At 40.5% G+C, this 23059-nt stretch overlaps 1 protein-coding gene across 1 annotated transcript in view; it reads right to left on the bottom strand.

Moving 5' to 3' along the window:
• Positions 1-220: 220 nt before the first annotated feature.
• Positions 221-23059, bottom strand: part of TM7SF3 (transmembrane 7 superfamily member 3) — a 39791-nt gene continuing 16952 nt past the window's right edge. Inside the window, exons 4-12 of the mRNA NM_001076827.2 lie at positions 20456-20576; positions 19348-19519; positions 15308-15485; positions 10517-10603; positions 8712-8792; positions 7941-8093; positions 4702-4799; positions 3609-3771; positions 221-2337 (exon numbers count right to left, since the gene is read on the bottom strand). Of these exons, the coding sequence (NP_001070295.1) occupies positions 2075-2337; positions 3609-3771; positions 4702-4799; positions 7941-8093; positions 8712-8792; positions 10517-10603; positions 15308-15485; positions 19348-19519; positions 20456-20576 (1316 nt within the window). The 3' untranslated portion in view covers positions 221-2074. The remainder of the gene's footprint in view (positions 2338-3608; positions 3772-4701; positions 4800-7940; positions 8094-8711; positions 8793-10516; positions 10604-15307; positions 15486-19347; positions 19520-20455; positions 20577-23059) is intronic.

The raw sequence follows: 23059 nt of genomic DNA, 5'->3' as shown, positions 1-23059 counted from the left end.
TCCCACCCCCTACCCCCACACCGTCCTACAACCATAAATTTGTTTTCTAAGTCTGTGAGTCTGTTTCTGTTAAACTGATTTTTTGAAATAAAAAATTATTTGTCCAAATTAAATACTTCTGTTTATAGCTATTAAACTGTCCTCATGTCTTATTACTTTTGTACAAATACAGATGATAAAAAATTTTATAAGAATTTTATAATAATGAGACTTTTTTGCATTTGTTTCAAAATAGGTATTTATTATTAAAAAATTAAACAAACTGGCTTATTACTCACAAATTATCATGAAAAACTTTAAACAATTTGTCTCCCCTCTCCAAGAAAGCATGTTTTGTCTTTATAATCTTTACTGGCAGACATTTTGACAGTATAGAAAAAAAAAACACAAATATTCCAGGTCACTTTGTTAGAATTTATGACATAGCAGAATACAGAATCTCTATGGTGAATCATAAAAAAAAGCCCACATTTTTTTCCTTCACATTCAAGTGTTTTTTGAAGTTATATAAACAGTGAAGATTACAAAATAAATAGTAAACGAACACCTGTGTAATTTCAATTTTTCAATGCAAGAAATTATTATACATTTTTTTTTTCATTTTGTCTCAGGCTTTCCATAACACTTTTAAGAGCAAAGCTGAAAAGTTTCCAGTTACCGGAAGCCTCAAAACCTATTGTATATTGAAAAACCTGTAAAAGCAGCATCATTTAAATAGTGGTTAACTCACAAAGTAGGGCAACCATAACCAACCTCACGGCTACTCAGGCATCTCAGTCACCAGCTTCAGATACAAGGTAGAACCCTGGTGGAGACTCTGACAGTTGTTAGAAGGCCATGAGGAGCAAGGATGCAGCCCTGGGCGTCTGGGTGCTTTCTTGTGATGCAACAAAGTCGGAACTGAAGGGACTCGTCTCACAGAATCCAGGGGCCTCACTGAAAGCAGCTTTATTCAACACCTAAATCCCTTCTCTCTCATCAATTTACAACACAGATAGGACAAAGACTTCATACTGATATTTTTGAAGTTGTACCAATGCTCTAACAACTTAATTTAGCAGAAAGAACTACAAAATGCAAATATTTTAAAGGTTTCCTTATAAATGGGACTATAGATGAAGCTAGGGGCCAATTTATCTCCCCCAAATAAAATAATTTATATGTCATTGAATGCAGTTTAAATTAGAAATCAGCTGTCAAAACTATGTTAAAAGGTTTTGAAAGGAAAAAAGTCATTTTTTTATCTGGAATATAAATAAGTCATCCATATAAGAACTTCATTATCTATATAAATTGACCTCTTTTCAAATAATTGAAATATTTCAGCTATTTAAATTACTATTTTAAGCACTAAAAGGCAAAGATGAGGGGTACCAACTGAACTATATATACACTTAAAAATGATCAATAGGGTAAATATGTATTTTATCATGAAGATAAACAAAAGGGTAATTTTTGATAATATATGATATATATGTGCAACTAAGTAATCAGATTGCTTGTAGTCAGAAAATAAGTTAGTTTTCCCCACTTTGTACTCTGAAGTTCAAAGGTGCAATACCAAATCTCCAAAACTACAAACACAGTGGCAAATAAAAATTTATTTAAATAAAACCGCCCTCTGTGCCCTGGTCCCCAAGTTTAGACAGACTTAAGTGAGAGAATTGTTCAAGGAGTTCCAAAAATAAAAAATAAAGAAGGCAAAAAAACCCACCATGGCTTTACAGAACAACAATTTTTAATTTTTTTTAAGTGTATACTTAACGGAGTAAGTTGACACATAACTTATAAACCAAAAATGTAATTTCTTAAAAATTTGGTAATAAAGAAAAACCTCCTTACCACCAACATTATGACCACCTTTCTCACTCTGACTTAGAATTACTGTCATCTCCCAGGCATGCCCTTACCCTCTTTCAATAAAGAGACCACAGTACTGTACAAAGCACAGATGCAGAGCCGGTTTCTTAGCACACTTGCCCCAGAGACTGCTGAAGCAACCAGGCAGCAACACCGAACCTGAAAAGGTACCTGGGTTGTACTTCTAGATTGCCCTGACCAAGCGTTCTGGCATCTACAGAAGCAGGGGCGTTCTCTCTCCTGCTGGCTGCTCCTTCTGGAAGAGCCCTTCAATCTGGGCTAATCGGCTGAAGAGTCGCTCTCGCAGTGGAGGGATGTGGTAGCTGGGGTCCAGAATGTTCGTTACTCTGCGCTCACGCTCTCGCTTCCATAACTTGTACGGGTGGGGAGGGAAAAATGGCCGCCCTCTTTCTCTTCGAATCTGTAGCGTAATTCCACTTACAGCCAGCATCCCCCATACTGCCAGGACAATAAAGTCTACAGAACAGTAGAAAAGCACAGTTTGAACTCTTGTATTTTAAAAGCAAGCACAGATGTTAAGACATTTTATAGCTTCAATCTGTATCGTCTTTTCACAGTTAATACTACACTTAATGGTGAGGATGTCCAAATATATGTGTATTTCCTCACTTACAAGCCAGGGAATAAGCAAGGAAACTATAGTCTTACATTTCAAGATAGGAATTTCCTATTACAGGCATTGGAAAGTCCAGAGTTATAAAGGAATCAGTTGTTTGGAGCCTTGGCATTCCAGTATTTTATGACTACAGGCATAGTGTTCAAAGGCAGAGTTGTTTGTTGTGTTTTTCCAGAGTGGAGAGGAAAGGCAGTGATCTCACAGACATACAACATGGAACATCAGAGACCACCATGCTCTTCTTTTCCCATTCCATCCTGTATGGGACCCCACCCCACTCATATAGAGTAGATATAGAAATGCATGAAGAGATTCAACAAATTGTACTGAGCTTCCAGTAAAAGGTTTGGCCAAATACTGAAACTTCCATGACACGTGGATTTCAAGGTCTCTACCATCAACCTCTTAAACAATGAGGGCAGGTTCAGGATAGCAGAGGGAAAAAGCTGACCTTAAATATTCAAAACAATTGCAATCATGCTTCTATACCTTCGATTCTAAGTCTTGCTTTACCATCCTCCCTATTTTAACATTCTGAAACCAACATATCTTGCAATCTTTGTGAACATTTGATTTAGTAGCCATTTTTTTCCTTCAAAAACTTAATGGAAAATCTTTAATGGGTCAACTGTTACAATTGAGGAAAAACACAACTACTGACTGAAAACCACTTTCTCTTTTTATTAGCAAATTATGTGCTTCTTTGTAGGAAGGAAACAAGGGAATAACTAAAAAAATCAGGTTGTCCTTCTCACCCCTCACCCTACTACCCTCAATTCATAAGGTGCCAAACAGCTTTATTCTCAGCATTTTTCTGACAAACGGGAATGACTAGATAAACCTTAGTAATCCTGGTTTAGAAATTTCTTAATAAGTTCATTTAATAGATTTTCAGAAGTATGAATTTCAGCCACCTTACAAATTTAAATTCTTCGCTCCTATGATCATAAGTAATCATTAACATAGGGCTCTAATACCATCTGGATAGTGTGAATTTCCTCCTTATGTCCCGTTAACCTTCTTTCAATCTGGTTATAAGAGCTCTTGTTAGCACAGGTAAGCCAATATTCCCTACCTGACCATCACTTGGTTCTTGGATTTAGAGTCTTACCATTCGTTTGAAAAGGCACATTCACAAAAGCTCTGCGGAAATCCACATGGAGTGCTCTCCTGAGTATGTTCAAAGTGATGTAAGAAAGGCTTGTGTACAGGTAACTGTCCACGGCCAAGACCACCGAATAGGAGCCAATGAATCCACAGCTCAGTATGTTCAGCTGTGGAAAAGCAGAAGTGTTCAGGCATCACCTCTGGTAGGACAATAATAGTTTTTATAGCTTTCGTCACTGGCCTCAACCCTGAGGAGCAGGGAATCACTCCTGCTCCTTCAGGGCATATGAAAATGGACCAAATCTTAGAACTGAATAAAGGTTACCTGAAAAGATAAACTGGGGGCTTTCTTGGTGGCTTGGTGATAAAGAATCCACTTGCCAATGCAGGAGACACAGGTTCAATCCCAGATTTGAGACGATCCAGTATACCTTGGAGCAACCAAGCCTGTGCACCATAACCATGGAGCCTGGAACCTCAACTACAGAGCCACATGCCACATCTACTGAAGCCCGAGTGTCTGAGAGCCTGTGCTCAGCAACAAGAGTAGCCCCCGCGGTGAGAAGCCTGCACACTGCAACAAGTCCCCGCTCACTGCAACTAGAGAAAGCCCACTTGCAGCAATGAAGACCCAGTGCTTTTTAAAATTTATTTTGGCTGGAAAATTAAATAAAATTATGAAAAAAAGAAGATAAACTGAAAAAAACTTTCAACATCTATGGTTCATAAAACACAGTTTCCCTCATCATAGAAAAGGTCTTCCCGCTAAAATAGCTTCAATGATAAATTCTAAGTAGATGAAGAATCTCCTGGAGAGACAGCAGAAATGTACAATCCATCAGGTGGCTGCATCACCGTACCTTCTCTGCTCCTGCTGTTAGAAGTGTGATGACCTGCACCACTTACTGGAAAAAAATAATGTGATCATTGTAACAAGAACTTCTCTTGCTTTCACAGTAACAAGGCTATTCAAAATCAATCCTCTGATACAGACAGACAGCTCTCTCTAGTGAACAGAAATGCAAAATGATGCAATAAGTGAACAAAGGAAGGCTCAGGAAAATAGGGTGAATATCCTGACCTGATGAAACACTTACTATTCTTAAGCAGCCCATGAAAACCACTGGAATGAAAATGGCTATACAAGAGAAGGTCACCCAGAATACTGCATCGACACGGAAAATCTTTAGGTTTCCTGGAAAAGCAGAAAGAAATCAGGAGTAAACAACAGGTTCGCCAAGTGAAATTTCATTTTCTCAACATATGAACACAGACATACCCTGAAGGTTTAAAGTAACAAACAGGCACTATGAAATGAATTGATTTCTTTTCACTTAACTATCAAATCAATCCTCTTTGAAGGATGTGTCCTAAGAAAGTAGAGGGGTAGGAGGAAAAATCAAGCAGGTTATGCTCTGCATTTATTACAGATAACTTGGGCTGGACTAGCCCAAGCTCGATCATTCACCAGCTGTGATGCTGGGCCTGTTTCCTGATCCTTAAAATGAAAAGGTTGAACCACTTTATCTCCAAGCTTCAAATCATCCCTTCTAGCTATAAATTTATATAATTCCCTGATTTTGTACTGTGAAGTAAAAAATATAAGTGGCATTCAGAGTGATCATCAGTCAGTTCAGTTCAGTCGCTCAGTCGTGTCTTGATATATGAAATCCCATATAAGGAGCAGACTCTGTTTAGTAGATTTTGACCATCAATGCATTTCCTGTTTATCCACTGTACACTGGAAGATGTGATTTTTTCTCAGGCATCAGGAAAGATGTGAGCTAATCATTTAGCTAAGATGTGAGCTAATCCATCCTACAAAAAACCCTTCTCTAAAGTGCAGTGCATCTTGGGGTGACCCAGGACGGATCTATTAGAACTCCTATTATAAATTATGTTTAAATAACAAAAATGTAAATCTGACAATTATTTAATACTGACACTGGCACCATCCCTCAGTCCAACTGGAGATGTCCCTGTATCTTGAGACCCATGTATTCTGAAAGAGTTGGAGGTCCATAGTGAAGGGCTCTGACCTGGAGACCCCATGTTCTCAGAAAGCAAACTGCAACATGCTTCAGTGAGGTGAATGGATGGATTGTATCTCCAATTCACCTATGCTATCCTTCACAACATGCACATGTGACTTAAAAAAAGGAATACAAGAGATTAACAATAGTAGTTATGATGCCAGGCATGAGAAGACTGACCCATTCAGAGGACACATAATAAAGTGAAAACAGTAATTTCATTAAATCTAGAAGTCAACCAAATCTTTTCCAAATTTTAGTGCTTAGAAATATGAGTTTGCACCCACTCTAATTAAGGTAACTAAATGTCTTTGAGGAATGAGATAGTTCATACATTAACTACTAAAAATAAGATGGTTCAACACATTAACTACAAAAGATTCTAATCCACCATCCCTCCATCTTCTAAATGTTAACAAAAAGGAAGCTTATTAAATAGTATTTGGGTTGGCACTTCTAGAGTAGAGCTCTGAATGTACATTTTCAATAAACATCCCTGAGAGTCTGTGATTTAGCCAAATCTAAACAATGCTACTTTGCAGGTAGATAAAGAGCTACCTGTAAGGGGGCCTGGAATGAACTTGGCTATAGGTTTGCTAAAATCAGAGCAAAGGGCCTTGGAATTGTCAGTAAATACACAGGTCACCAATTCTTTCTGATTTAAAAAATTTTTAATATAAGAACTAAACATTATCCAAAGTAGAAAATAGCCTAATAGAGTACTTCTGGCCATAGATACCCTCTTATAAAATTTTATTTTTTCTTGAAATATAATTAATTAATAATGTCATGTTAGCTTCTGGGGTACAGCAAACTGATTTGGCTATACCACCCACCCACTCTCACTCACTCTCTCTCTCTCTCACACACACACACACACACGTTTCTTTTTTGAAGTATCTTCCATTATAGGTTATTACAAAATACTGAATATAGTTCCCTGTGCTATACAGTAAGGCCTTGTTATTTATCTATTTTATGCATAGTGTGCGTGTGCTCAGTTGTGCCTGACTTTTGTGACCCCATCAACTGTAGCCCGCCAGGCTCCTCTGTCCCTGGGATTCTCCAGGCAGGAATCTCGGAGTGGGTTGCCATTTCCTTCTCCAGGGGATCTTCCTGACCCAGGCATTGAACCAACGTCTTTTGTCTCTCCTGCACTGGCAGGAGGATTTTTAACCACTGAAGAAATGTAAGTTATCATACAACTGCAAAGTGAAGGGGAGCAGAACAGACACCCAAAAATGGGTCCCTTTGGCATGTGGATTATTTTGAGCTGAAGGCAATCAAGACCCAGCAGATTCAGGGGAAACTTTTCTCTCCCTTTACTGCCTAAAAGAATTTAGATCACAAGCCTGGCCCAGAATGAAAGCAATTACCAGAGACAGCTTTACATGTGCAATGGCAAACATCTGATTACCAAACACCTGCCCTTCTTACATTCCTGTGAAGTGCCCTCCACCTCTCGGAAGCCTCAGACTCCATCTGAATTCTTAGCTCAGGATGGCAGAGAAGCCTCAACTGCCCGACTGCCTTTGAGTCTTCTATTTTTATGGGACTCCTGTGGTACAGAATTAAATTTGTTTTTCTCCTATTAATCCATCTTATGTCAACTGAATTATTAGAGCAGCCAAAGAACCTAGAAGGTTAAAAGGAAAATCTTTCATCCCCTATAAAAGGGAGTTAACTTATGCATTACCTAGATTTTTTAAATGGATAGAAACTGAATAATTTAAAATCCCCCAAACCATCCCTGTGCTACTGTGCTAGGATGACTACAAGTAGGTACCTCAGGAACACTCAGGGCTTGCAAAGGGTGGGAGCAGGGGTTAGAGGTACAAGATAAGACTGGCAACAGAGCATCAGGCTCCCTGGCTCAGCTGCCATCAGAGTAGTGCCAAATTTATCTGTGGGTTGTATCAGGCTTCTGCTTAAGACTCACTCGAAGAAAGAGTTGCAGGGTTTTAAAAACTGAAAACCACTGTTCTGCCATATATAAAGAATTCCCTTTACCTCCGTTAATTTCAACCAACAGAAATACACACAGACCCCTTATGACACGTAGGTCCAAGGCAACCTCTGAAAATGTTCTAGAATTCATCTACATAGGGCGCCTTTGAGGAAAGGGGGATTCTTAGTGGTACTGGCTTTCCCTAAAGTGACACACTGTCAGTGCAAGTTTCCAGAACTCTCAGGAGAGGCCCCAAATCCCTGACGAGGAGTGGGGAGGGACGTGTACTGGAAAGGTGAAATAAAGTCTCTGACAATGAACTGCACACACATAAAATGAGTTATACATCTCCTACCCAGGGGAGTGAAGAAAGCCACTGACGCGACGAGGAAGCCCAGCACCAGTCCGACACACAGCATGCAGAGCGTGAGGACTCCAAATCGCCACCAAGCAGCTACCAAGAAAATTCCACCGATGCTTCCGGCGATGGCTGTCACAATCAGGCGGACTGCACAAGGAGAGTGGATGGACAGTTAAATCAGAGTTCTCAGATGCGTGCTCAGATGTGCTAACGTTACCAAAGCCAGCCTAGACTAGCCTTTCTCTGGGTTGGGCACCAAGTGTGCATCAGCAGTGCCATGAAACCAACATGGAGAGGCCCTCTCTAGGGAGCGTCTGAGACTGGAAACCAGCCGGGAGCTAAGCCTCTGAGGATGAGTGACAGGCATGGTCTGGTACAACCTCTATCTGGGACTGTGGAAGAAGGGGTGACAAGCATTCTGTTCAGCATGACAAGGAAGGAGGGTTGTGTTTGTTTTGAGGTAAAGAAAATCCTAACACTCTGTTGTAAATGTCATATTGTCAATATACCACATAGCTGGAACACAGGCTTATAATCCACATGGCCCTTCATTTCCCTGAGTACCAAGGAATTCCCCATGCAGATTAAAAACCTTGGAGAGAAGGTCTGAAGGAGTTCAGAAGATGTGTAGAGCATAGGTGGCCAGTTATTTTACACACATAGGAGAACAGCACACTCAGTACTGGTCAACCTATACAAGGGGTGCTGGGTGCAAACAGCACCCTGCTTTCTGAACCTCCATCAAACTATATTATGTTCACTTACCATCATACTTAATAGGTGTCAGTCTTGTAATCAGTATATAAAAGAAGAATCCCATGAAGATAAAGCCTATAAAGAATAGTTCTAGTAGCAGACCACCAAGAAAGCAAAAAAAAAAAAAAAGCTACGGTTAGTAAATGCAATTTAAATGTCTAATCTACAAATACATTCTTCAGTCCCCAGAATGTATACATGAAGGCATTCAAAGAAAAGAAATAATTATCTAAAAGGCAGGAAAAGTTCAGAAGTCATTGGGAGTAAATATTTTTATTAAATGGGTACAAATTAAAGTATTAACTATTGGATACATTTTTTGTATATAGGTCAGTTTTGATTGATCAGTTAATTGTTAATTTCATAGCTTGGTTTAATATATTTATAGTCTCGATTTAAAACAAAAATAGTACATTTGCTACTATGTCTGATCTGAAATTACACACTAGATTTCAGTTCATTGTGCTCACTCAACCACATCCTACTCTGTGGCTCCATGGACTGAAGCCTGCCAGACTCCTCTGCCCATGAAAACTTCCAGGCAAGAATACTGGAGTGGGGTGCCATTTCCTACCACAGGGGATCTTCCCAACCCAGACATCGAACCCACATCTCTTGTGTCTTCTGCATTGGCAGGTGGAAGTGCCACCTGGGAGCCCTTCATTACATGAGCAAAAATAGAATTTGAAAGGCTTAAAAAATATATTCCAAAGCAAAATGTGACTTTTATGTCTTCTTTTAACTCATCCTCTCTTGTTTAATATGAACATCGACTATTGTCTTTAACCATAAAACCTAGTAGTATCTTTTAAACTCTACATACACAGCTTAACAATTAAATTCTGTACTATAGGGTCATTCTACATTTTGAGCAATTAAATATTCTTCACAATATCCTCTTCTCAATTAAGATAAAAAAGGTAGCAATGGAAGGAAAGGAGTTGCTATTTCAAACAACTTATCAGTTCAAACAGTTTTCTAAGATGAGGATGACGTTCACTCTCCCCTTGTTATAACATTATATCCCCTGTTAATGAATTACATGAAGGGTTCATTTTTTATTTTTTAGTAACTACAAACATTAGGCTCAATGGGTAAAGAATCCATCTGCAATGCAGGAAACACAGGAGAGTTAAGACCCCCTGGAGGAGGAAATGGCAACGTGCTCCAGTGTTCTTGCCTGGAAATCCCATGGACAGAGAAGCCTGGTGGGCTACAGTCCATGGGGTTGCAAAGAGTCGGACATCACTGAGTGACTAAGCACTCATGCAAACGTTAGTTATATAAAAGGTAATCCAAAGAATTCAAGTCAACTTAATAAGCACATTTCATATTCTCCTCCCTTCACTGGGTTTCACTGAGCAGATCGTGGAGTTCCCACTTGCGGTTTGAACCTCCCAGGGTTGTACAGACATTTCAACCTCACTGATCTGCAGCCTGATTTGTGCAAAACCACGTCCATCACCATCACCAAAATCCACATATATTTTGTATACAGACATTCTGATTTCTAATTAGTAATCTTTGGTCAACTAGTCATTCTAGCAATTGATAAAGGTGGATGCACAAATCAAACTTTATACCCTGCTTAATAAGAGGAGTTTGCACTCCCTAGTGGAGAAAAGAGAAAAAATTAAAATGCACTGTAATTCAGTAAAATGTTTACTAAAAGACCCCAGCTACAAATCAATGAAAATAGTGGAGATAACCAGTTGCTTACTCTCCTTACAGGTCATAAACTCCCCAGCAGCATTTCAGGGGAAAAAAAAACAAACCACAAGGCATGTAAGTAGCAACTATCTTAGACAAAATACCTGTTTTCCAGAATCTGTGTCCAAAGAAACAGATGAAGAGGCCAAGCAGGGCAAAAAGAGTGAAGAAGACTTTGGTAGATACTCTTCCTAAAAGGAGTAAAAATTAAGTGGATAATACATCCAATTTGACACTTTGTATCTATTTAGTACAGAACAAAAGCTTCATGAAAAAAATGTAGAGTGAAGTGATAATTTATTCCATGGGTATATAAGTTATTTTAGAAACATTCTTGCCACCTCTAGTGACTTTATGTGGGTGATGAATACCAATGGCTGCAGGTCCCACAGAAAAAGAAATCAGACAACGCTGATTCCTGATAAGGGTCTGCAATTCTACCTGCGACACGTTTGGGGAAGGGAATGGAGGAAAAGAGAAGGAAAGAGCGTGTGCCTAAAACAAATAATTCTGTTTCTTCACAAAGAAACTAGAAGAAAAAGAAAGGAGAGAGTGGGGAGGGAGAACTATGGCATCAAGGGAATAAGACACACCAATTGCATGCAACGTACAGACCTCATGTGAAACCTGACTCAAACCAATGAACGGTGAAAAACAAGACTGGGAAGAGGTCAACACTGGCTGTTAATTTGATGCCATTAAGGAATTACCTTCAATATTTTTCATTGAAACTCGTATTAATGCTACTGTGGCTATTTTTTTTAATAGCCCTTTTCTTTAAGACACACATACCAAAATTCCATAAGCAAAATGACCATTAGGTACCTGCTCTAAAAAAATCCAGGGATAAAGGAGGGTGGAGGGGCAGAGACACGGGTGGGTGTATAACTGAAACAAGATAACAGCCATGAATCAAAATTGTTAAGGCTGGATAATGGTATATGAAAGTTCACCGAAGTTTTCCCTAACAAACGAAGTTAACCGAAACTCACAATAAAATAAAAGAACATGTATTATTCTACAAGTCACGCGTGAACAAGTCACTACCGATTTTATCAATTACGCATTATCAATTTATGCTCTGCATAAAAAAATATAGCTTAATAACTAATGATAAAGCACAATATGCTCCCTGAAGCAGAAGAATCTAATCCTGTGATCCTCAAGCAGTGCAAACTTAAATACAAAAACTAGAATTCAAAAGATAAACCCTACTGAAGGGAAAAATAGGCCCACTAAATTCACCACCATCATGACTCCTCTGAGATAAACACAAGAAAATAATTTCTGAACTAAAAATAAAAACCCAGCACCTATACAAACTTATGTGAGGTATTTACAAACCAACTACAAGCCAACACACACAAAATACTCAAGCATTCCAGTGGATACCATGAAGACCTAGATAGACTATCTTTTAGATAAAGAACACAAGATAGAAGGCCAGAACGTGCAGGGCATAGAGTATAGCTACATATCAGTTTCTCTGTGAATGAAGAGCTGAAAGGAAAGATGAAACGAGAGTTACTGCCACATCCTGCTTATTTCAGACCTATTTGTTGTTGTTCGGAGAAGGCAATGGCACCCCACTCCAGTACTCTTGCCTGGGAAATCCCATGGACGGAGGAGCCTGGTAGGCTGTGGTCCATGGGGTCTCGAAGAGTCAGACACGACTGAGCGACTTCACTTTCACTTTTCACTTTCATGCATTGGAGAAGGAAATGGCAACCCACTCCAGTGTTCTTCCCTGGAGAATCCCAGAGACAGGGGAGCCTGGTGGGCTGCCGTCTATGGGGTCGCACAGAGTCAGACATGACTGACTCGACTTAGCAGCACCAGCAGCACCAGCAGCAGTTGCTAATTCACGTCCAACTCCTGGCAACCCCATGGACTACGGCACACCAAGCTTCCCTGTCCTTCACCATTTCCCGAAGCTTGCTCAAACTTATGTCCATTGATTTGGTGATGCCATCCAACCATCTAATCCTCTGTCGCCCCCTTCTCCTCCTGCCCTGTGATTGACTGCTGCTCTACAATTCAATCATTATAACAAAAACATGCAGTTTAGTGGGATAATTTTTTCAAGTGAAAATCTAGTGGAAGTTTCCAACAAGTACAATCGCCAGAGACAGCAAGTGGCCTGATAAAAACTGACCCAGTTTAGATAGGTTCCTCCAGGACATTAGACAGCAGAGGGGAACTAAGAATCTCCGATCACAACACCAGGAAGGAAAGAGAGAGAAAGTCAAACATATAAGCAAACCAGAGAGGAGACAAGGTTTCATAAGTAGAACTGAGAGGTAAAATAGAGAGTGGGAGGGGAGGATGGAGGAGAGCCAACGTTTCCAGTGTTTTTAGTCATCACAGCATCGCTATAGGTTATGGCATAGGCAACAGTTTTAATTAAATGGCAAAAAAGAGGGGATCCGTGTATATACGTACGGTTGATTCACTTTGCTCTACAGCAGAAAATAACACAACACTGTAAAGCAACTATACGCCAATAAATTTTTTTTTTTTTTTTAATGAGGTAACGTGGATACATCCTCCCTACTCCAAGCTCAGGAAGGTCATCCTAGTGTGCATCGAGGTTGAAAAGGAAAGTGATAGAACTCACATGACCGGGAGGGTTCCACCCTGAGTTGAAGGAACAATCAGATGGGACCTTTCCCTCTCCTCCATCTAAAGTGGAAAGACAGGGCCCAGAGTGCTCTGATCAGGAGGGGCCCTGGTGCAAAGAGTTCAGGGGAAAAGGAACATAAAAACCCAGACGAGATCTAGCTTAGCCATCAAACCACAGAACTTATATCTGCCTGGTTTCTTGCACTGTATCTCTCAAGGCTCTTGCACGTGGCACTGGAAAACTGGGTGGGATACAGCTCTAGCAGAGAAGAGCAAAAATTAATCCCTGCTTGAACACAACCAAAAGACTTTACTTACGTACTTATTTTATTTTTTGGCCACACTGTGCACCTCGTAGGATCTTAGTTCCCCAACCAGGGATTGAACTAGGGCCTCAGTAGCGAAAGCGCCAAGTCCTAGCCACTGGGCCACCAGGGAATTCCCACAACCAACAGACTTTATTCTTTATAGAAAACTCCTTGAAAGAGCTCTTTGAACTCTTTCTCCAATTTCTTTACTCCTATTTGTTCTTGAACATACTCCAATCAGGCTCTTCTGAAACACTCCCAAGGGCACCAGCAGCCTCCAGTTGTTGCTACATCCAAAGGTCTTTTTCCAGTCTCTTTCTTAGCTGGCCCATCAGCTCAGTCCCGAGACCCCCTCCTTTTTCCTACAGCTATGAACATGAAAGAAATGATAAATAGAGCAAAATGCCATTTGGCAAACCCGCTGGTAATATTTCAGGCAAGTTCACTGGATCCTCCAGCCAACAAGTGAAGAATTTGAGAAGCGGTTATTTGCCTGCATTTGAAGTATCTCTCCAAAAGGGAAAAATGGTTACTTCTCAGTGGAGAAACCTGGCAGACACCCCTAACCAAGTACTCAGGATCATGACCACCAGGAATGGAACAGACAGACATCAGGTGTCTGCAGAGAATGACACTCCATCACTTCTTTTGTATTCCTGCCAAAAATGTATCATCTGAACTTAGTTAGGAGGAAACATCAGATAAACCCAATTTGAAGACTTTCTACAAAAATAAATACTAACCTGTATGCCTCAAAAAGGTAAAGTTTTTTGAAAGACAAAAACAGACTAAGAAATTATTTCAGATTAAAGAAGATAAAGCACCATATAATACTGAAGTGGACCCCAGACCAGAAAAAAATTTTTTCCTTTGGTTTTAAAGGACATTAGTGGAACAAACAATGAAATTTGACATCTATAGATTAAGTAACAGTAGTATATCAATGTTCATTTTATTTTGATAATGTCACTATGGCTGTATAAGGAACAGAAATATTTTAGGGTGAAAGGGTCTTTATGTCTGCAACTTACTCTCAAATGCTTCAGGGGGAAAACATGTAGATATGTGTGTATGTCTAGATAAAGCATGAAAAGCAAACAGCAAACATGTTAACTAACATTTGAGGAATGTTGGTGAAGATTATACAGAATTCTTTGAATTATTTTTACATCTTTTCTGTTTCAGAATAAAATGCTAAATACACACACACAGGATGATGTTACAACACCCTGAGTGCCATTGTCCTCTCTCTCCTGGACACTATGATGGCCTCCTCATCAATCTCCCTATTTCTGCTCTTGCCCCTGATTTTTCTCAAGAAAAGCACCAGAGTGATCCCATTAAAATATGAGACTGATCATAGTATTATTTGCTCAGGCCCTCCAATGCTTTTTCATTGCACTCGGAATAAAAGCTGTAGCTCAAAGGAGGACCTGTGAGGCTGCCCGCTCCTGCAGCCACACCAGCAGGCTCCCAGTTGAGGGCTCTGTGCTGGCTGTCTCCTCGGCCTGGCAACCCACTCCCCACCCCAGACATGGGCATGGCTCCTCGCCTTGCCATGGGTCTCCCCCTAAAGTTACCAGTTCAGTAAGGACTTCCCTAGCTAGCTTCTCAAATTCTCTCGCCCTCACTGGTTATCTCCCTTTCCTACTTAATTCTTGCTCCTTAGTCCTCATCACTTATCTTAGGTACTGTGTATTTTACAAATGTCTTTTGCCTGCCTCCTTCCCCCACCACTAAAATGCAGGCTCCAGGAGGGCAGGTATTTTGTCCATTTTGTTCACTCCTCTATCCCAGTGCCTAGAGCACAGAGCAGAGTAACACAGGTGCTCAGGAGGCGTGTGCTTAATGCATGAATGAATAAACGAGACAAAAGCACTTGTAAATATCCTGAAGTTCTTTACTAGTTGATAAAGCTCTTCAAGGCCAAAGAAGAAAGTTCACAATTGAAATCTACATACTCACCAAGGGAAGAACAATTACCCTCCTCTGCCTCAAAGCTGCAAGCGTACGTGTGAGTGGGCACGTAAGCTGTGGACGTGTTTAGAAATGGATCCCGAACGATGACGTTGTAAATGACACCCTGTCCCCGGAGAGAGGAGAAGGAAACACTTGTCTTATCGTCAGCTGTGAGGGTGACCACCTGAAGCCAAAAATAATGCATGATTAGTGTTTAAAAAAATCAAACCCCACAAGCTTTTCTATTATAACCCCACCTACATGTGCTATTAAATTCTAGTATGAAAGCATTGTTCTTGTTTAAATCCTACACCAGGCCATTTGACTTTTTTTTAATGTATTGAAGTACAGATGATTTACAATGTTGTGTTAATTTCTGCTATAAAGCAAAGTCACTCAGTTATACACACATATATTTTTTTCATCTTCTTTTCTATTCTGGTTTATCACAGGATACTGAATATAGTTCCCTGTGCTATACCTCGGGCTTCCCAGGTGGTGCTAGTGGTAAAGAACTCGCCTGCCAATGCAGGAGACTTAAGAGATATTGGTTTGATCCCTGGGTCAGGAAGATCCCCTGGAGGAGGGCATGGCAACCCACTCCACTATTCTTGCCTGGAGAATCCCCATAGACAGAGGAGCCTGGAAAGCTACAGTCCATAGGGTCGCTGAGCCAGACTAGACCGAAGTGACTTAGCAGGCATGCACTTGCTATACATAGCAGTTTGTTATCTATCCGTCCTATATATAATAGTTTACCAACTCATTTGGTCGAAAGATTACCCTACACAGTCTGTTCGTGCTGACATGATCAAGCTCTTACACAAAAACATTGAAAGACTTTGCATATATTGATAATTGAAGTAAAATGTGATATAATGATTAAGTAAAATGTACTAGTTAGGACGAAGTAAAAGAATTTTTCCCATCTGCTGCTGCTGCTAAGTCGCTTCAGTCATGTCCGACTCTGTGCGACCCCATAGATGGCAGCCCACCAGGTTCCCCCATCCCTGGGATTCTCCAGGCAAGAACACTGGAGTGGGTTGCCATTTCCTTCTCCAATGCATGAAGTGAAAAGTGAAAGTGAAGTTGGTCAGTCGTGTCCAACTCTTCACAACCCCATGGACTGCAGCCCACCAGGCTCTTCTGTCCATGGGATTTTCCAGGCAAGAGTACTGGAGAGGGGTGCCATTGCCTTCTCCACTGCTAGACTATAAAAGACATAAGGGCAGAAACCTTATACATCCTGCTCACTAGTCTCCTGTCAATACTCCAAACAGAGTGAGGGCCCAACAAACACTAGTGATCACTGAGAGCCAGCGCCAACAAAGGTCGTGGGGGTTAACAGCTCACAGAGAGCACCCACTTATTTTGTCTAACAGGCATAAGAAAAATTACATATAGCTGTGTTATCTTCTAGTCCTTCACTTCAATAATTCCCTTTTAAAGGTTGGTTTTTAAAAATTGTATTTATTTTTAATTGGAGGATAATTGTTTTATAATACTGTGATGGTTCCTACCAGACATTAACATGAATCAGCCATAGTTATACACGTGTCCCCCGCTCCTGGAACTCCTTCCCACCTCCCAGCCCTTTAGGTTGTCACAGAGTACAGGGTTGAGCTCCCTGCATCACACAGCCAAGTCTCACTAGCTGTCCATTTTACACATGGTAATGTATATGTTTGAATGCTACTCTCTCAATTCGTCGTCCCACCTTCTCCTTTCTCCACTGTGTCCACAAGTCTGTTTTCTATATCGGCATCTCCACTGCTGCCCTGCAGATCGGTCCATCAGCACCAGCTTTCTAGATTCCATATCTATGCATTAATATATAATATTTGTTTTTCTGACTGACTTACACTCTGTGTAATAGGTGTTCATCCACCTCATTAGCACTGACTCATGCCCTAGGTATTGTAAATAGGGCTGCAATGAACCCTGGGGTACATGTGTCTTTTTTTAAATTCTGGTTTTCTCAGAGTATATGCTCAGTAGTGGGATTGTTGGGTTATATGGTGAGCTATATCAATTTACATTCCCACCAACAATGCAAAAGGGTTCCCTTTTCTCCACATACTCTCCAGCATTTATTGTTTGTAAATTTGGGGATGATGGTCATTCAGGCCAGTGTAAGGTGGTATCTCATGAGATCTCATTGTAGTTTTGATTTGTATTTCTCTAATAATGAGAGATGTTGAGCATGTTTTCCTGTGTTTATTAGCCATCCGCAAGTCCTCTTTGGAGAACTGTCTGTTTAGCTCTTCTGCTCTCTTTTTGATTGGGTTGTCTGTTTTTCTGGTATTGAGCTGCTTATATATTTTGGAAATTAATTATTTGTCAGTTTTTTCATTTGCTATTACTTTCTCCCATTCTGAGGGTTGTTGTCTTTTCACCTTGTTTATAGTTTCCTTTGCTCTGCAAAAGCTTTTAAGTTTAATGAGGTCCCATTTATTTTTTTAATTTCCATTACTTTAGGAGGTGGGTCATAGAGGATCTTGCTTTGATTTATGTCAAGGAGTGTACTGCCTATGTTTTCTTCTAAGAGCTTTATAGTTTCTGGCCTTACATTTAAGTCTTTAATCCATTTTGAGTTTATTTTCATGTATGGTGTTAGGAGGTGTTCTAGTTTCATTCTTTTAGATAGGGGATACATGTAATAAAAACAAAAGCTCCACTTAGCCCTCACACACAGATAGGTTCCTACTAACAGAAGAGAGAAAACTATAATATTAAGAGTTTCAGGAGTGAATAATTAGAAGCTTCTTAGAAGCTGGCAGTCCAGTGGTTAGGACTCTGGGTTCTCACTGCCAAGGGTCTGGGTTTGATCCCAGTTGGGGAACTAGGAACTTAGTCCTGCGCTAAGCTGTGCATTACAGCCTAAAATTTAAAAAAAGCAACCTAAAAAGACTCTGTTATATGACGTTTTATATGCTTCATGAGAATAAAAGTGGTCTTTGAAATTTCCTATGTACAAAGGCAAACTTTTCGAATTGAGCTCCTAATTTGTGAATAATCACAATATTTTTAAATTTAATTAATTATATTGGCTGTGCAGGGTGTTAGTTGTGACATCCAGGACCTTCATTCTTTGTTGCGGCATGTGGAATCTTTAGTTGCAGCACATGGGATCTAGTTCCCTGACCAGGGATCAAACCCAGATCCCCTGCATCAGAAGCACAGAGTCCTAGCCACTGGATCACCAGGGAAGGCCCACAGCTGCCCTATTTCAATTGCTTCCTTCTATATAATCTGGTAGTCTGCAACTTTCTGGGAAGATCATAACAGTCTGGAAAAATGCTCCTCACTAACTATCAGACTGACAGATGTCCTTGTTTATCAGACTGATATCAGGTACCTTTTAAGACATAAAGACAAAATCCTGCCCTCCACAGAAATGATTGAGAGTATAAGTCTCAAACTTTAATGTGCAGAGGAATCACCTGGGGATCATAAAATACAGACGCTGATTCTGTAGGTCTGGGGTGGAGCCTAAGAATCTATGACTCTAACAAATTCCCACGTGATGCCAGTGCTGCCAGCCTATACCCCCACACTTGAGGAGTAGCAAGAGTTTTCAGGGGTTCAAAAGCTCAGAGAAAATTTTTGCTGCAAGTTACAAACTTTGTACTTGCATTTAAATAGTAAGGATAATGCATATATCTTTAAATAGTTTCACATTATTTCTTCTCAAAACACTATACACTTTATATTTCCCAACTTTTTAAATCTAATAGTTATGGGAGTACATAGAAAATGACCACCCACTTCCACCCATAGTTCAAGATAACCAGCCACAGTCATGGCTGCAACAAAACATAACAAAATTTACATGCACCTCCTCAAAAGCCAATGTTACTCTGGGATGTCACTGGAATTGACTCCCAAGATGACAATGAAATCAAAGAGGATAAAATGAGAATCCTAGAAAGACCAAGAAAACAGTAAAAATAGTAATAATAATAAGCTCCTGGTAGCTTCTCCCCTTCTCAGCTCTTACAAAGGTGTCACAGTCTGGCTACAGGAATTACAGGCATCAGACTTACCTTGACAGCATTGGCCTGCACCTGAGGCACCTCGGCCATCCTCTGCAGATGTCTCAGCAACACCTCTTCAGTGAGGTCGTTCTCGGGCAGAAAATACTGATAGACATCATACTGCAACCTCCACCTGGAGTCCGGGCCCATCTTGACGTCACATGACGGAGGATCTGCGCCTCTAAAATCAACCAACAAAGCTGAACATTAATCTCTCATGCTACAAATCTCATCTACTAATGTAAAAAGGAATCAAAACTTCAAACTTCTGCAACAGCGATTCCCAGTTTGGCATCACTAAGGAAAGAGAAGCAGTATGTATGGTTAATTAACCAGATACGAGTATCAGTCAGGCTGCATCAGCTGCCAGCTTAGCTACGTGTTGGCCGTGTGTATGTGGGCAAGTCACTGAATCTCAACAACCCTTAGGGCACCACTCGGTAAAATAAGAACAACAGCCCCTTCTTCATAAAATTCTAAGGATTAAATGACAAAGAACATAGAGTATTCAGTAGCACTGTGAATGATACACAGAGAGTATTCAAATGTTATCTATCATTACTCTTAAAGTAGAAATTAGGGCAGAGTTTTAATTAAAAGAATAAATCCTTACAAACATAGGCATGTTTCACAGCTGCAGAATGCTTTCTTTTTTAATGTTTATTTATTTGGCTACATCCGGTTTTTGTTGCCACACATGGGATATTTGGTTGTAACGTGTGAACTCTTAGTTGAGGCATGTGGGTCTAGTTCCCTGAACAGGGATCAAACCCCAGCCTCCTGCACTGGGAGCACGGAGTCTTAGCCACTGGACCACCAGGGGAGTCCCCAAAATGCTTTCTATATTTAAAATTCTTTACAAAAACTAAGATGTACTTCTAAGCTCCTAATAAAGACAACATTTGGCTCTTCATAAGAAAGGAGGGAAACAATACTAACTGTAAACGACACTTTACGTATTAACAACAAAGCTTAAATTACTTCTGTTTGGGAAAAAAAAAAAGCAGTTCAAGTCTGCTAAGGAGAACTATGGATTTTGAGAGAATTTACTCAGTCTACACAACAGTGAGTCATGCTTATCCTAAAAAGAGTTTTGGGAGTTGGGAGACAGACATACCTCGCATAGCCTAGGTTTGCTGGAGCAAATTTGATAGTTGTTTCAAAGAAATTATACTCCAAGTAAATGTTTGGATCGATATCTACATCAAATTCCAAATTACAGCCACCAGGGATAGGATCTGGATGGGAAATCAGGAAGTTACTAAGAATTCTTATATATTCAAAGCACACTCAGAAAAACAGAACCCCACTCTTACAAGAACACCCAACACAGAAGTTCAGTGGAGAGCTTCTAGCTTTGTACTACCTCATGGACTGAGGGTAAAGTTATATGAGGTAATGGGCTGTGGAAGACCTTTTCTGTACAGAGCCAGATAGTAAATGTTTTAGAAGCTGTTCAGACTCTCTGGTCTCTGTGGCAGCTACTCAACCCTGCCCCGTGGCAGGAAAGCAACCTGATATGTTGCAACCTGATATGTTACATATCACAACAGATGATATGTAAGTGAACGGCTGTGTCCCAATAAGACTTTATGCACAAAACAGGCCCTGAGCTGGCTTTGCCTTGTGCTCTGCAGTTCGCCAACCTCTGCTTTAGAGTTGAAAACATCAGAAGAGACAGCGATTCTGAAGCTGGGGTCCAAGAATGGGTTTCAGGAGCCCCGTGAACACCTGGAAATCGTATGCCAACTGTTGAATATGTGCATTTCCTAAACACATTTTCTTTAGATTCTGAGGAGGTTTCATTAGATCCTGGTAAATAGAAAAAGGGTGTCCACTTTTCACTTAACTCTTTCAACAGGAAGAAAGATGGTGTCAACCTCTCCTCCTCTCTGGAAGAGTCTTTGTGTATACATAAAAGAGGAAAAAATAAAAGATCTCAAGAACCCCAGGTTCATGTATTAGACACAGCATGTGCACAATTAAACACAAAATAAATTTGGGGTATTTGCATGCCTGCATGCTAAGCCGCTTCAGTTGTGTCTGACTCTTTGTGACCCTGTGGACCATAGCCCACCTGGCTCCTCTGTCCATGGGATTCTCTAGGCAAGAATACTGGAGTGGGTTGCTATGCCCTCCTTCAAGGGATTTTCCCAGCCCAGGGATCAAACCCGCATCTCCTGCATTGGTAGGCAGGTTCTTTAACACTAACACCACCTGGGAATCCCCTTAGGGTATTTAATTTACATTCATAATATGGTTAAAACAGCTCTTATTAGGAATCCTATTCACAACCTTTAACCAAGACAAAACTTAAAGAAGTCACTTGACATTAGTTCAATTCCATGCAAAGAACTGTGTGTGGTGGGCTCAAGAGGAGAAGTTTAGACACAAGAAGGTAAACCAGTTTAAAGTACTTTAAGATCTCAGCTTCATAAACTCATTCAATCGCTCCCACAGCTGGTTCTTAATTTCCATCAACTGCTGGAATTCTGCAGCTCCGCAATGGAGACACCCAGTGTGCACCGCTTCCCAGTGGACTCTGCCCCAGAATTCTATGCTCTTCTTTCACACTCTTCTTTTCCTGTATTTACAAACATTTACCACACCCGAGAAAAGCATGTGTACTGTAACTGACACTCCACTGCTCATTAATTTTCTTTGTATACGGACCTTGATGAAAGCTTGACATCTATCATTTTTTTTAAATCAAGTGATTACCCTTTGGCTATATATATCTGTTTTTCTTCAACTCCCATCACTTTTTGGAATTCTACCTCCTTTTCTAGTTATTGCAACCTCGCCTTCCCTTTACCACCAAACTTCAAGAGAATGTAAATCTCCTCCCTTCACCTTCACTCCTCAATCACTACGATCTGGTTTTCATCCTCATGGTGTCACTAAAATGACTCTCATTAAAGGCCACCACTGACTCTGGATTGTGCCACCATAGGGACATTTTCAGTCACTCTCTTGACCTCTCTGCAAAGTCCTATTTACCACTTCTTATAATGCTGGGCATCCAGTCTCTTTTCTCACTGTCCTGTCTACTCCTTAGTCTTCTAATTATTCTTCAGCAAAACTGTGGCAGGCACTAGGAAATCATTTGCTATAATTTTCCTCCCTAAATCTCTAAGTTCATGCCTGGATGACCTCACTCACTTCCATGACTTTACTAACAGCTATTCTGCTGTTCAGTTGGATATCTAACCCCACTCCTCCACCCTAGGCCCTTATTTTCAGCTGCCTACTATGCAAGTCCATCCAGATGTCCTAAAAGTGTCTCAGAGTCAACGTGCCAAACTGAAGTCACCATGTAACCCCATCCCAACCACCTAGGACATCCAGCACCACAAATACCCCATCTGATCACTATTCTGATCATCTCCAAGCTGCCCAAATGGGAAGTCTGTGCTCCCCATTTTTAATAATCCATAACCACTGGTCATTGTATCTTGTGATTCCATATTCCAAATTTCTCAAATCCAGCCTGTCCTCTCTATCCCCTTCTCAGGGCCTCTGTTCAGATCTTCATTTCTCATTTTGAGTCCTGAAAGTTGTATTGTCTTGACTTTGTTATGCCCCCTCCAATCCACTCCCCGCATTGCTTCTAGGGTTAACCTTTTGAGAGAGGAAAGGCATCAGGTCATTTCCTCTGCTTCAAAAGTCTCTCTGCTGCCTCAGCAAAGAGTGAAGACCTCACATTATAAACTAGGACCTT

This window comes from Bos taurus, chromosome 5, assembly GCF_002263795.3.
Source record: "Bos taurus isolate L1 Dominette 01449 registration number 42190680 breed Hereford chromosome 5, ARS-UCD2.0, whole genome shotgun sequence".
Lineage (NCBI taxonomy): Eukaryota > Metazoa > Chordata > Mammalia > Artiodactyla > Bovidae > Bos > Bos taurus.
The sequence above is the reverse complement of the archived record's forward strand: the minus strand, read 5'-3'. Positions and strand labels throughout refer to the sequence as shown.